The sequence below is a fragment of the Nyctereutes procyonoides genome, unplaced genomic scaffold (assembly GCF_905146905.1).
Source record: "Nyctereutes procyonoides isolate TBG_1078 unplaced genomic scaffold, NYPRO_anot_genome, whole genome shotgun sequence".
NCBI lineage: Eukaryota > Metazoa > Chordata > Mammalia > Carnivora > Canidae > Nyctereutes > Nyctereutes procyonoides.
In genome coordinates, this window is record NW_026575034.1 from 8,114,498 (window position 1) to 8,127,377 (window position 12,880).

Below are 12,880 nucleotides of genomic sequence, written 5' to 3' on the forward strand. Positions count from 1 at the left end.
CGATTATCTGAACACTCTTGATATTTCTGAACGTACCTTATGACAGTGACACAAGAGAAATAATGGAGACGATCCTCGGACAAACACACACCACATGAACACTCCCCAGACAGATCCTCCTCCCCAAGTTGCGCCTCCATGCAAAGGAGGAAGTGCCTTACCTTGAAACACGTATGCTTTGCTGGCATTGTGCAGTCCAGACACTTGAGTGACTCCAAGGGAGATGTTCACGAGGTCGAGCTCGGTGATAATATCCATCTGCAGGTCAGGGTCCGTCCCAAAGCCCACCACTGGAAAGAAACAAACAGCTGTCTTGGCTTCAAACACAGACTGCAAGCAGCAATACCAAACAGAAATTATTAAGGCCAGGAGTAGCAGGGAATGCAAGGAAGCCAGTAATGAGTCCGTGGAGATGCTACCGTCTGCAGTGGAAACGGAGAACAACTCTTTGCTCCATGGCCCCGGTGATATTGTAGGTTCTCTGTCCCCTCCCTCACCCTCACTCCCCACTCATTATGGATTGATGATCCCTTATCCAAAACCCTCAAGGCCAAACGTGTTGCAGATTCAGAACGTATCACATGTTGGAGAGGTAATATGGTAATATGCCCTCTACATTACATTTTAGGTAACACCCTAAACGAAGTCTGAATCAGTACTCCACAATCAAATACAGTATTTCTGATGCAAGAAGGGTGATGCTGTCCTCTAGCTGGCTAAACAAAGACTACACACAGCCTCGGGTCAGTTGAGGTTAAGTTTCACCAGGAAATGAGTCCAACTCAGGGTAGCTTTTGTCATCACTGTGAGTTATGAAGAAACTTTGGGCTTCTGAGCTTTTTCAGATCTGGGGACAGTGGATCAGGACAGTGGCCCGGATCCCACCTCTTCCACCTGACGCAGTCGCAAAACCTGACACCACCATCACCAGTAAGCACCTCTTCATCAGACTCAACCACTGTGATACAGCGGAGGGCAACCCAGAGGGCTCCTGTCCCTGCTGGAGAAGGGTGGCCGAGGGCTAGCCAAGTAAAGGGAAATGACAGATGTATATTCCATCCAAGGGGATTCCTGAACAGAAAGTTAAATTCCCTGACAACTAGGCTGGAGAGCCTGGGCTTAGATGGCCCTATGTAAGAAAAGCAAATGCCTAAGGCTGTCTGTCCCCCAGGGGACAATCTGTGCAGTGACACACTCGTGATTGCAAAGGGACTCCCACCGATATGTACTAATAAGGCTAGAGATCACCGTAAGGGACAGTGGGTAAGCCATTCATAAAGGCAGCTGCCATCCACACCGAACATCTCAGTAGCGCGATTCTGATTGCACAGTCAGAAATGTTTTAATCAGCAACAGCTGTCAACCTCTGGCGGATGGTAATGCAGTCGCTGAGGCACGATCTGGAAACCCAACTTGTCCCAGAGACACTGAGTGAACGTTCATCAGAGCATCGTGAGCCATTACAACCTCACCTGTCCTCCCACCTTCCCACGTTACCCCACAGGTGTGGGTAATCTCCCCTCTCCCTACTCTTTTGCTGTGAGAAAAACTGGAGCTGCTATAGCAACAGAAGTTGGGGCCAGGACGGCTCCTTGGAGCTGTCACCTGTCATCACCAAGGCAAAGGGTTAAGCTGAAGGCGCAGTGCAAGAGTTGCATTCTTGGTTTCTGTCAGGGTTTCTCCTTGTCTTCTGACCTAAAGGCTCCGTTCCCCCCTTCCCAATGCGGCCAGCTATGAGACCAGTTTACTCAAGGACAAGTCTTCCTTCCATTCGTTCTGCATTCATCCATTCCCGCGGTACCTTTTCAACAGGTATTACTGAGTGTTTACAGTGTAACACACATTGCTGGCCCTGGAGATGTCCTCGTAGAGCATGCATCATGCCTGGGGTACAGTGAAGAGAAGGTAAAAAAAATAAATAAGTAGATAAGAGAATTTGAGATGGCAACAAATGCTATGCAGAAAGTAAAACAGAGTAATGGAATACAGAGCAACGTGGGTGGGGCTTTAGAAAGGACAGTCTGGAAAGGTCCCTTTGAACTGAAAGCTGAATGCCTGCAGGGGCTGGCAGTGGCAAGATGGGGGGGGGGGCAGCTTTCCCAGGATATAGGATAGCACACTGTAAGCCAGGAACAGACTCGGCATGTTCAGCATGTCCAGGGAACAGAGAAAAGACTAGTGTGGCTGGCGCAGAATGGGCCGGAGCGAGGGCTAGAAAATGAGGCCGTAGAGGAGACCCTGCCTTTTGAACCACAGCGAGGAGATGGGTATTATTCTAATTGCAATAGGAAATCGCTGGAGGGCTTCAGGTGTGTGCTGAAGAGGAAGGGGAGGAGGCCATGCCCCTACGTTACCTGGTGATCTCACTGCTCATCCCTCACACACGCTCCATTCACAAAGGCCTGATGGAACACCTACTCTGTGCAAGGAAGGACTGAGCCAGTGGCTGTTTATCAGTCTGAGGCAGGGCACCAGAAGCCTCTGGCTGAGACTGGTGATGTTTTTCTCCGAGTGAGCTCAGATATCAGCAGTTCTGTGATCACCTTGAAAAGGCAGGAAAAGAACTAATATTTCAGTTTGATCTACAGTGTTGTACACCTATATGGCAGAAATTAAATCATGAGTGATCTCAGAGGACCTCCGGGCTGGTCTTTCTCTGGCTAGGAATTCGGAAAGTGACCTGGGGAGCGTGCCCTTAGCTGGACACAAGAAGAGAGTGTGCCTGTAGCCCCAGTGCCTCGCCCAGGGGCTGACATCCCACACACCCTGAATTTAGGACCTAAGTTAATTCACTGCTGAGTGAGTGCACAATGGCACAAGGACCTCCAAGCGACACGCACATCTAGGGATACCGCAAGATGACAGGATGGCATTCGGGCCAAGGAAACGTTCTTTAAAAACTGTGGTTGAGGGATCTCTGGGTGGCACAGCGGTTTGGCACCTGCCTTTGGCCCAGGGCGCAATCCTGGAGACCCGGGATCGAATCCCACATCGGGCTCCCGGTGCATGGAGCCTGCTTCTCCCTCTGCCTGTGTCTCTGCCTCTCTCTCTGTGTGTGACTATCATAAATAAATAAATAAATAAATAAATAAATAAATAAATAAATAAATAAATAAATAAAAACTGTGGTTGACTGAATTATTGGATTCAAATCTTTACCCCTCCCAGATCCACACATACCCTTTGCCGCATGGCTTTGCAGTTCCTTTCGCTAGAGTGAAAGCAAACCTCTGAATCCTTTGACTTTGAGTCTCACCCTGTAACTTCTTTGGGTCCCTGGGATGCTTCGGATGTTAGCAATGATACACAAGCCGAGGCCTGAACATGCTCGTGAGGTAGGGCTTGTTCTCTTGTACCTCTGCATCATGATGAAAAGAACACGGCCCTACTGGTCCACTGGGTCCAAGGAGACTCAGACACATGGAGCAGACACTCTGTTTGAGTTAGGCAAACAGCCAACATGCCCAGCCAAACCTGACCTAGATGAGCCGAGAACAGGACAACCTATAGACACGTGAACCAAACTTAACGTGTTAAGCTACTGAGTTCTGGATGGTTTATTATGCAACATTATCGTGGCAGTGGTTGACCAGAGGGGGGACTCGAGACCCACTATAATGGCCATCCTTAAAACGCTCCCAGACTAGGAGCCCCTCCACTAGACAAGCCTAAAAGGCACCCAGGCAGATTCTGTAGAACTAGCAGGACACCCCACTGGTACCCTTGGATCCCCGTCCCCAAATGAGAACACAGCACACTCAATCCACAAAGGGTTGTGGAAACGACACTAAACCAAGAGGCAGTTTCAGTCCTGTCTCTTCCCCTACTAACTCTTGGAAAAATAACCCCACTTCTCTGAGCTTCAGCTCCCTCATCTGTAAAATGAAGATGATCATGCCCACCCCCCAGCCTCATAAGGTGTTGGTGATAACTGTGTGAACACTCCCAGCACACATGTGGTACCCAGCTGGGCTCTGCAGCATCTGTCTTTCATAAGACGGCTCCCGGGTCCTTAACTCCACTGCAACTGTACAAATGTTCGGATGTCCCCCTTCCTCCCAAACCCTCCACATGCCCCAATGACCTAGAAGGGCTTCTCACTCTGGCCATGCTTTGGGAAATCTAAATATTAAGTCTACGCTCCTTCCTCCTCCTAACAGCCCACAAGTGAGGGGATTCCCTGGTTTTAAGGTCACTGTATTGCTCTTGTCATGAAAACATCTCATAAAAACAGAACAAGGGAAATCAATTAGGCTTCCAGATACGCTTTTCCTCTCTCCCTTTAATTGGTCTCCTTTCAGGATGGAAATGCCGAGCGCCAATAGCAGGATGTGTAAAAGATAGCACTTTACACACCACCTAGGGAATCAGGAAATCTATTAATAAGGTAGCATTTCATAGCCTCTCCTGAACCTCATGTACTATGAGAGCATTGGTTCCATAAAAATAATTTTTTTAATGCTTCTGCTTCTTGTCCAAGCATGGAGCTCCTGCCCTTTCCAAGGAAACTCTATTAAAGTTCTCTACTTTGGCCACAACTGCTCTACAAAGGGCTGGAGCTGGGAATTGGAATTAAGCAGGATAAAAAGCTTCTGGGGACGAAACATCCTTTCAAAACCTGGAAGGCAGCGTGTCACCACCATGAGAGAGGTACTTGAGGCCTGGTTCTGGGATTCCAAACCTCCACCCTAATCTCCCAGGACACCTGCTCCTGCCAGCCACCCCCACAGTCCTGCCTGGGAAGTGCTCAGGCCCAAAGACCATTCAGTCCACCTTCAGGGTCCGGAGCGTGTAAGCTCCCAAGCAAATCCTCCTGGGCCTGGCTCACTTCAAAAATCTAATCCAGCTCACTGTCCGTGATGGCAGCTGTTTTCCCCTGGTCAACACAGAGGAATCGGACGCCGAGGAGATGCTCCAAGACCTCATATAACAGCAGGATGTCACAACCAGTTGATCAGATTCGGACCCCTGGACTCCTGCAAAGATCCCCAAAAACAATACCCTTGAAGACTACGTTCCATGCCTGTTCAAGTTAGCCACACGTTGCATATAATCACTGCAGGCTGGGGGCTCTGTTCACAGCTCTATTACGTCAGAGTTCATGAATAGCCTAGAAGTGCTTCGAGAAGAAAAGCTCTCCTTTCCAGCAGGTGGCAGCAAAAGGCAGCAAAAGGGGCCCCAGGGGCTCCCCACACCCCAAACCCGACCCCAACCACCTCCACCACCACCACCACCACCACGCTGGCCCTGGTGACCAAAACCAACGGAAAAGGGAATTTTGTGTTATGCACACAGCCAAGCCATCGGAGAAAACTCGCGGACGTAATACGCTATCCCCGCTAATACTGAAGCCTTCTACATTTTCCCCGGTAGGGATGCACCTGAAAATCCCAGAAATCATTTTTCACCCAGAAATAACAAGCACTAGAGAACAGCACCTCCTATCTTGATTCCATTTTACCCTCTAAAACAAGTTCCCCGAACAATGAGCAATTTAAGCAGCTTCCTGTGACACCTATCATTAGATCTTTTCATATGTAACTGCTACTGCACTGCAGCGCCGCTTTAATTAAGCTGTGCCTGATATCATCTATTCGTTTCCATTAAAAGGCGGCGATATCTGAGCAGCTCGCTAAGTGAACCACATGTTTACTTCATTGTGGACTGTTAACAGCCCAGACAACAACTGTCCCACTTGACAAATAAACTTTCCAAGCGGCTGTTTGGATCCTGATAAACTAATCAGGAGCCAGCCTCTGCCACCAAAGAGGATGGATGTTTGATTCAGGGATGATGACGCTTCCTGGGCCCATCAAAGCGGCTGCCCCCAGAAAACTGCTGATCACACCCCTTCGAGAGACAAGAAATTTTAAGTGAAGGACTGGAGATACAATTCCAACCCCCCTCCCGTCATCCTGGTTCTTCTGAGAATTTCTGTAGAAGAAATGTGTGTGGCCTCTGGTGTGCAAGAAGTGCCAAGTGGCACGGAAAACCTAAGCTTCCTCACAACTGCCACAACCAGTAGGGCAGACTTGACAATGCCCCCCCCCCAGCCTGTGCACAGGCTGTGCCCTCCCCCTGGAATGCTCCCCTGGAATGCTTTCCCCACTTTGCCCACCTGGAAAACTCCCTGTAAAGCCTTCGAAACACCACTCTCAAACGTCACCTCCCAATTCAAAAGCCCTCCCTGACCAACCTCCCCTCCCTCAAATTCCTTCCTACCATTTCTCTTCTGTATGGCTTTCATTGAAACTTCTTATACTCCCTCCTCTCCTACACCATACCCCCCCCCCAGGCTGTAAGGAGACAAAACGTTTTCCAGTTTCTACCTAGGTTCTCAGCTAAGCTTTAAGTTCCTGGAAGTCGAGGACCAAGTCCTTTCCTCAGGGCATAAGCAATCCCAGGACCCAGCAAGGCGATTGGCAGTTTGTTGAATGAGTGAAGAAATGCATGAATAAATCGTCCCCATAACAGAATTTTCACAATGGTTAAGGGGGTTGGCATGGGGAAGCGGAAAAGATTGTGTCCACGAGCAACGCACCCTGGAGACCCAGTCCATTCCGGATGGGGGCACTTTGCGCCCACTTTGCAAAGAACTAATGAGCACAGAGGATCAGGGCACTCCGGTCGGAAGGATGTGCACCTGAGGGTGTGCAATGGCCAATAAGCCGCCCCCTCCCCGGTCCAGTTTCTCTCTCTCCCGTTCCTCCGTTGAGATGCCCACCAGCACCTGCTTGTCGCGCACGGGACTGGCACCCCGCTTCTGCACCAGCCTCGCCCGACCTGATCCTCTGGGGGCGCATTTCTTCCCCTGCGCTCCTGGTTTCCAAAGCCCAGGACCCAAGGAGCAGCTGTCCTAGGCTGGACGGAGCGTCTCCGCAGCCTCGGGAAGCCCGGGGCGGGGGGGGGGGGGGTGGATTCCTTTTGTCCCTGGAGAAGCCCACACCCGTCCCTCTTCCATTAAGCAAAGGGACAGCCGCTACCCTCTCAGAGCCGGGTAAATGGAAAAGACCAGCAGGAACCTCGGAGACACCCAACTTCGGGTCCTCGGGCGGCCGCCGGCCTAAGAGGGGCCCCTGGGGCGCAGGCGGAGGGAACTTTCGGAGATCAAGGCGCGGCACCCTCCCCAGCCCTCTCCCGAGCTCGCCGCCTGGCCTGGGAAGGAGCCTCTGCCTCCTGAGAGGGGAAATGCGGGGGGCAAAAGAGGGAAGGAGAAAGGGAGGGGTGACCTCCCGCCGGTCCCGGGGTGCAAAGTCGGCAGCGCGTCCTAGGGCGGGCTGGCCCGGGAATCAGGATCCGGGGGGCTGTACCTTCGCCCTGCCGTGCTCCCCTCCCCACCTCTACTGCTGGACCCGCGGAGGAGACGACCGGGAACTGGTCTCCGAACCCCAAGACTCGTGGGGTCTGCGGGCGGGCGAGGGGGAGCGGAGGGCAGGGCGTGCTCAGCTCGGCGTCCTCACTCCTGCGCCTCCCGAGGCGGGGCCGAGCCGGGACTTCGCGAATTACCAGTTACCCGGTGCCCCCGCCACGACCGCCGCCCGCGGTTACAGCGGGAGAGACCTGGCTGCGAGCTTCCGCAGACGCCCCGGATCCGCTCCGCGCCGACTCCCCGATTATTGTTCCCTCGGCCCTTGCGGACGCGGTGCAGGGGAGAGGACGCGCCGGAGTTCCCCCGGGAAGGGCGGCGAGGGGACCGGGACACCACGGATCCCGCGGGGACCCGCAGCCCTGCCCGCGCCCCGCAGCCCTGCCCCCGCACCCCGCGCCCTGCCCCACAGCCCTGCCCCACAGCCCTGCCCGCGCCCCGCAGCCCTGCCCGCGCCCCGCGCCCTGCCCCACAGCCCTGCCCCACAGCCCTGCCCGCACCCCGCAGCCCTGCCCGCGCCCCGCGCCCTGCCCCACAGCCCTGCCGGCACCCCGCGCCCCGCAGCCCTGCCCCGCATCCTGCGCCCTTACCCTGCGCCCTGCCCCGCAGCCCTGCCCCGCAGCCCTGCCCGCACCCCTGCCCCGTAGCCCTGCCCCGCAGCCCTGCCCCGCATCCTGCGCCCTTACCCTGCGCCCTGCCCCGCAGCCCTGCCCGCACCCCTGCCCCGTAGCCCTGCCCCGTAGCCCTGCCCCGCAGCCCTGCCCCGCACCCTGCGCCCTGCCCCACAGCCCTGCCCGCAGCCCGCGCCCCGCAGCCCTGCCCCGCATCCTGCGCCCCTACCCTGCGCCCTGCCCCGCAGCCCTGCCCGCGCCCTGCCCGCACCCCTGCCCCGTAGCCCTGCCCCGTAGCCCTGCCCCGCACCCTGCGCCTCACCCTGCGCCCTGCCCCGCAGCCCTGCCCGCGCCCTGCCTGCACCCCGCAGCCCTCGCTCCACCGCCCTGCCCCGCGCCCTCGCCCCGCGCTGCCCCGCGCCCTGCCCTCCAGCCGCAAGCGCCCGGTCTGCGGTGCGACTCCCGCGGCCGCCGCCTCCCCGCCGCGCCCCGCGCCGGCACCGCGGCTGCAGCACACCCCGCAAGTTGCGGGGTGCGGGGCTCGCGCCCCCGGGCCGCCGCGGCTCCCCCCCCCCCCCCCCCCCCGGGAGCTGGTTGCCGGCAGCGGCAGGGAGGGAGACCCGCTCGGCCGCGCCCCTCACTCCCGCGTCGGCGGGGCCGCGTCTGCGAGGCAGGGGGGCTCCCCGGGGCACCCGCAGCCCGGACCCCCCCCGCCCCCGCCCCCAGGGCCCGCCGCCCTGCGCCGCCCTTGCCCGCCCCGCGCTCACCTGTCCGGGCGGCGCACACGCAGAACCACACGACTAGGAGCACGTCCCCCGGCATCGCTCCGCGGGTCCGCGCCAACCGGGGCGCGCGGGCCGGGAGGACACGAGCCGCCAAACTTGCCGGCGGGCGGCGGGGGAGGCGCGAGGCGGGAGGCGCGAGGCGGGAGGCGGGAGGCGGGAGGCGGCGCGGGCGCTGCGCTCGGGGATCGCGCCCCGCTCGGCCCGGCCGCCCCGCCCCCAGCCCCGCCCCGCCCCGCCCCGCCCCCGGCCCGGCCCTGCCCCCCTGCGGCTGCGGCTGCGCCCGCCTTGGAGCCGCGGGGGGGGGCCCGGGCAGGTGCGCGCCGCGCGGGGGTCGCGCCCTCCGGCTGGGGCCGCGGGAGCAGGAGCCCCCCCACCCCGGAGCCCGAGTCCCGGGACGCGCGGCCCCGAGGGAGACCCCGGCGACGCCAGGCGCCCCCGCCGCCCCCCGGAAAACAATCACTCGGGGTTTGCTGGGGGGCGGGGGCCGGGGGGTGGCGCCCCCAGCTGCGCCCCGTGCCCCCCGCCTCGGGCGGCCCCTCCCCGGGCACCCGCGGGGAGTCTGTCTGCAGACCTTCCGGTTCTGCAGGGCAAATGCTGCCACATAGGGGAAATTCCTAACCATTTTCTCAGTGGCTTGATGGTGGTGCCGAAAGCCCTACTCTCCTCCCCCGTAGTTCCTCTGGGACCCTCGTCCCCCACCCCCACCCCCACACTGTTCCCCGGGGAGAAAAGTTAGACTTTGTTGTGGGCAAGAGGAGAGAAGTCCTCTTCCTACTCTGAGACCCTCTTCCGGACCCCCCCCCCCCCCCCCGGGGCTTCCCTATAAAGATGTCCCGGGTTCTGTCGCACTTCCATCCAGGACTGTTACTTGTAACTGGGATGCAGAGTCGTGGAATCAGAGATGCTAGAACCTCTGATTTATAGCAAGTGAGCCCCACGGGGATTTAAAGCTCCTGCACTTGCTGGCGCTGGGCTCCCCTCTCTAAGCCCATCCCACCCCTTTAATGTTTGCAATCCCAGGGGAAGGAAAGGGAAACGTCCCTACAGCCCTCCCTCATCTCCTGGAAACCAGTTCCAACGTCTCAGAATCCTCCTCCCTGATAAGGACCTGCCCTTCTCACTTCTGGCACCTTCTCTCACTTCCCATGTTTCTAACCCCTACATAACTGGGTCCCCAGGAGACCCCACTGAAGGTCACCAAATTAGCAGCACTGCTTATTAAGACAGAAGCTTCTATCTCCATGCTCTTCTGATCTCTGCCCTATTTTTCTGGATATTTCTGTATGCAAGGCACTGTCCCAGTTGGCCCTTTACGTTCTGGTCCCTTGGCAGATGAAAAAAAAAAGTGAACAAGAGGTAAATTCAAGCTCTTGATGGCTGAGGAAGCGAGCAAAGAAAGGAAGCGAACAAAGAAGTGTATTGGGCCCTCTAGAAGTTGAGGTGAAAGATGAAGAGGTAAACTGATGTCAAGGCTAAACTGATTCTCTGACTCTTCTGGGATTCAACTCAAGCCCAGCGGGGATCCGTCTGCCTTGACTCCGTGTTTTCATTACAGAGCCGGGACTCTTTCCCTTCCACCTGGAGCATGTGACACTTAAAGCCAGCACCGAAATCACACATCTTGCAGAAAATAGGATTCCTCGAGTTTTGTTGGGCTTTGCCAATGAGAATACTCACAAAGCCTGTTGTGTTGTGAGAGCTACGCCCCCCCCCCCTCCCCGGCAGCTTTTAAATACACCTCAACAGGAGCAGCCTGTACTGGTCTTGAACTTTGGTGTTTCAAAAGCCCTTTTCTTGATCTCAGAAATCCTGGAATCCCTGGAAGTCACAGTGACCCCAGAAGGGAAAAGGTGGCCTGAGGAAGACCTCTAGCGCTATCTATCTTGAAGTCTCTGTAATTGGTTGGTCCTGTGGGACGGGGCTGTTAGCGTGTCCCATTAAAAAAATAAGGCAAGACATATGTTCCGTCAAAGCTTTGCAGCATCACATCCATTAACAGTAACAGGAGTTAATATCAACAAGGTCATAAATCTTCCCAGATAACTAAGTACTTCAATCTCCTCCTGTAAGTGCATTTCTTGAGTGGAGAGTCTGAGTGTGGAGACCCGTTTGGCTAAGGTGACTTCCATAGAATACGCCCTGCAAATTTCTGTCGTGGCAAGGATGGGACCACACGGCCGTGTAGGTGCTTGATGTTGGGATATTGCAACAGGACCTGTGCTCAGTGGAGGAAGCAATGAGACTGGGTTTACCTGATGCCATATCCCAAGTCCACACTGCCCTTCTGAAGAGCTTCCTTCTCACCGGATGCCATATCCCAAGTCCACACTGCCCTTCTGAAGAGCTTCCTTCTCAGTTAGGAGCCAGGAGCTTCCTTTGATCATCCCTCTGCCTCTCCTTCCTGACCCGTATAAGTGTCAGCCCTCTTCTCTTCCAGCCACACTCACCCTTCGGTGTTCTCATCGAGCCCCATGGCTCTTAATACCGTCTATACATGGATGATTCTCCAATGTGTATCCCCAGCCCCAGTCTCTCCTTTGAACCCCAGGTTCATACCCCCGACTACCCATAAGGTGTCTTAAATATAATATGACCACATCATCAAAACTGGAAACATTTGTGCTTCAGAGGACACCAGAGGAAGTGAAAAGACAACCCATAGGACAGGAGGGCAAATTGCAAGTTATATACCTGATGGAGACTTGCATCTATTAAGAAACTATTACAAATAGACAACCCAGTTTGAAATCGGGCAAAGGATCTGAATAGACATTCCTCCAAAGAAGATACACAAAAAGCCAATAAACACATGAAAAGATGCTCAACACCATCAGCCATGTGGGAAATGCAGATCAAAACTACAGTGAGCTATCACTTCACAGCCACTAGGATAGCTAAAAATCAAAGAGACAGATAATAAATGTTGACAAGGAAGTGGAGAAATTAGAACTCTCCTATAACTGCTGGTGGGAATGTAAAATGGTTCTTCAAACAGTTGAACATAAAGTTGCCATATGATCCAGCAATTGTACTCCTAGGTACACACACACGAGAAATGAAAACATATGTCCACACGCTAAGTGATACACAAACGTTCCTAGCAGCGTTATTCATAATAGGCCGAAGGTGGGACAGCCCAATGTCCATCAACTGATGAATGGATAAATAAAACGTGATATATTTGTATTATGGAATATTACTCAACAGTAAAGAGAAATGGAGTACCCATGCACACCACAACACAGATGAATCTGGAAAACATTATACTAAGTGGAAGAAGCCAGTCACAGAGGTCCACATATCTTATTCCTTATATAAGAAATATTCCTTCTCTAGGAAATGTCCAGAATCAGCACCCAGAACCTATAGGGAAAGAAAGTAGCGTAGTGGTTGTCTAGGGCTGAGGGGAAGGGGAAGGGAGGATGAGCTGGTGACGGCTAAAGAGCACAGGGTTTATTTCGAGGGCAATGAAAACGTTCTAAAGCCGGTTGCGGTGGTGGATGAAGAACTCACAGATTAATATACTAAAAGCCATTGAATTGTACACTTTAAATAGGTTCACTGTATGATGTGTACATTGTATCTCAATAAAGCTGTTTTAAAAACAAAAAACTGGGATCCCTGGGTGGCACAGCGGTTTGGTGCCTGCCTTTGGCCCAGGGCGCGATCCTGGAGACCCGGGATCGAATCCCACGTCGGGCTCCCGGTGCATGGAGCCTGCTTCTCCCTCTGCCTATGTCTCTGCCTCTCTCTCTCTCTCTCTCTGTGTGTGACTATCATAAATAAATAAAAAATAAAAAAATAAAAACAAAAAACTTCTTTAAGGTCATGAGAAAAAAATTATAATATGGCCAAATGAGGACTTGTGACTTTTCCCTCCTCCCAAACTCGCTTCCTGCTGCCTTCTAAGGAGACAGAAACTAGCCTTCACCAGGTGCTGCAACCAAATAACCTGGGGTCATCCTTGACTTGATTTCCCTATACCCCCACATTCACACCATTAAACCCTGTCAGTCTACCTCAAAGAAAAATCCCAAATCAACCACCTCGCACCACCCTCTCGCTAGTCCCACCTTGCTCGAGTCCACCACATTTCCTGGTCTCCCCACCAATTCCCC

The 12,880-nt window shown here is 54.7% G+C and overlaps 1 protein-coding gene across 3 annotated transcripts in view; it reads right to left on the bottom strand.

Moving 5' to 3' along the window:
- NELL1 (neural EGFL like 1) overlaps positions 1–8,871 on the bottom strand; it is an 814,467-nt gene extending 805,596 nt beyond the window's left edge. For all 3 annotated transcript variants that reach the window (XM_055317810.1, XM_055317809.1, XM_055317808.1), the window contains exons 1-2: positions 8,745–8,871; positions 162–290 (exon numbers count right to left, since the gene is read on the bottom strand). In XM_055317810.1, coding sequence (XP_055173785.1) covers positions 162–290; positions 8,745–8,799 — 184 coding nt within the window. In that variant the 5' untranslated portion in view covers positions 8,800–8,871. The remainder of the gene's footprint in view (positions 1–161; positions 291–8,744) is intronic.
- Positions 8,872–12,880: the final 4,009 nt, after the last annotated feature.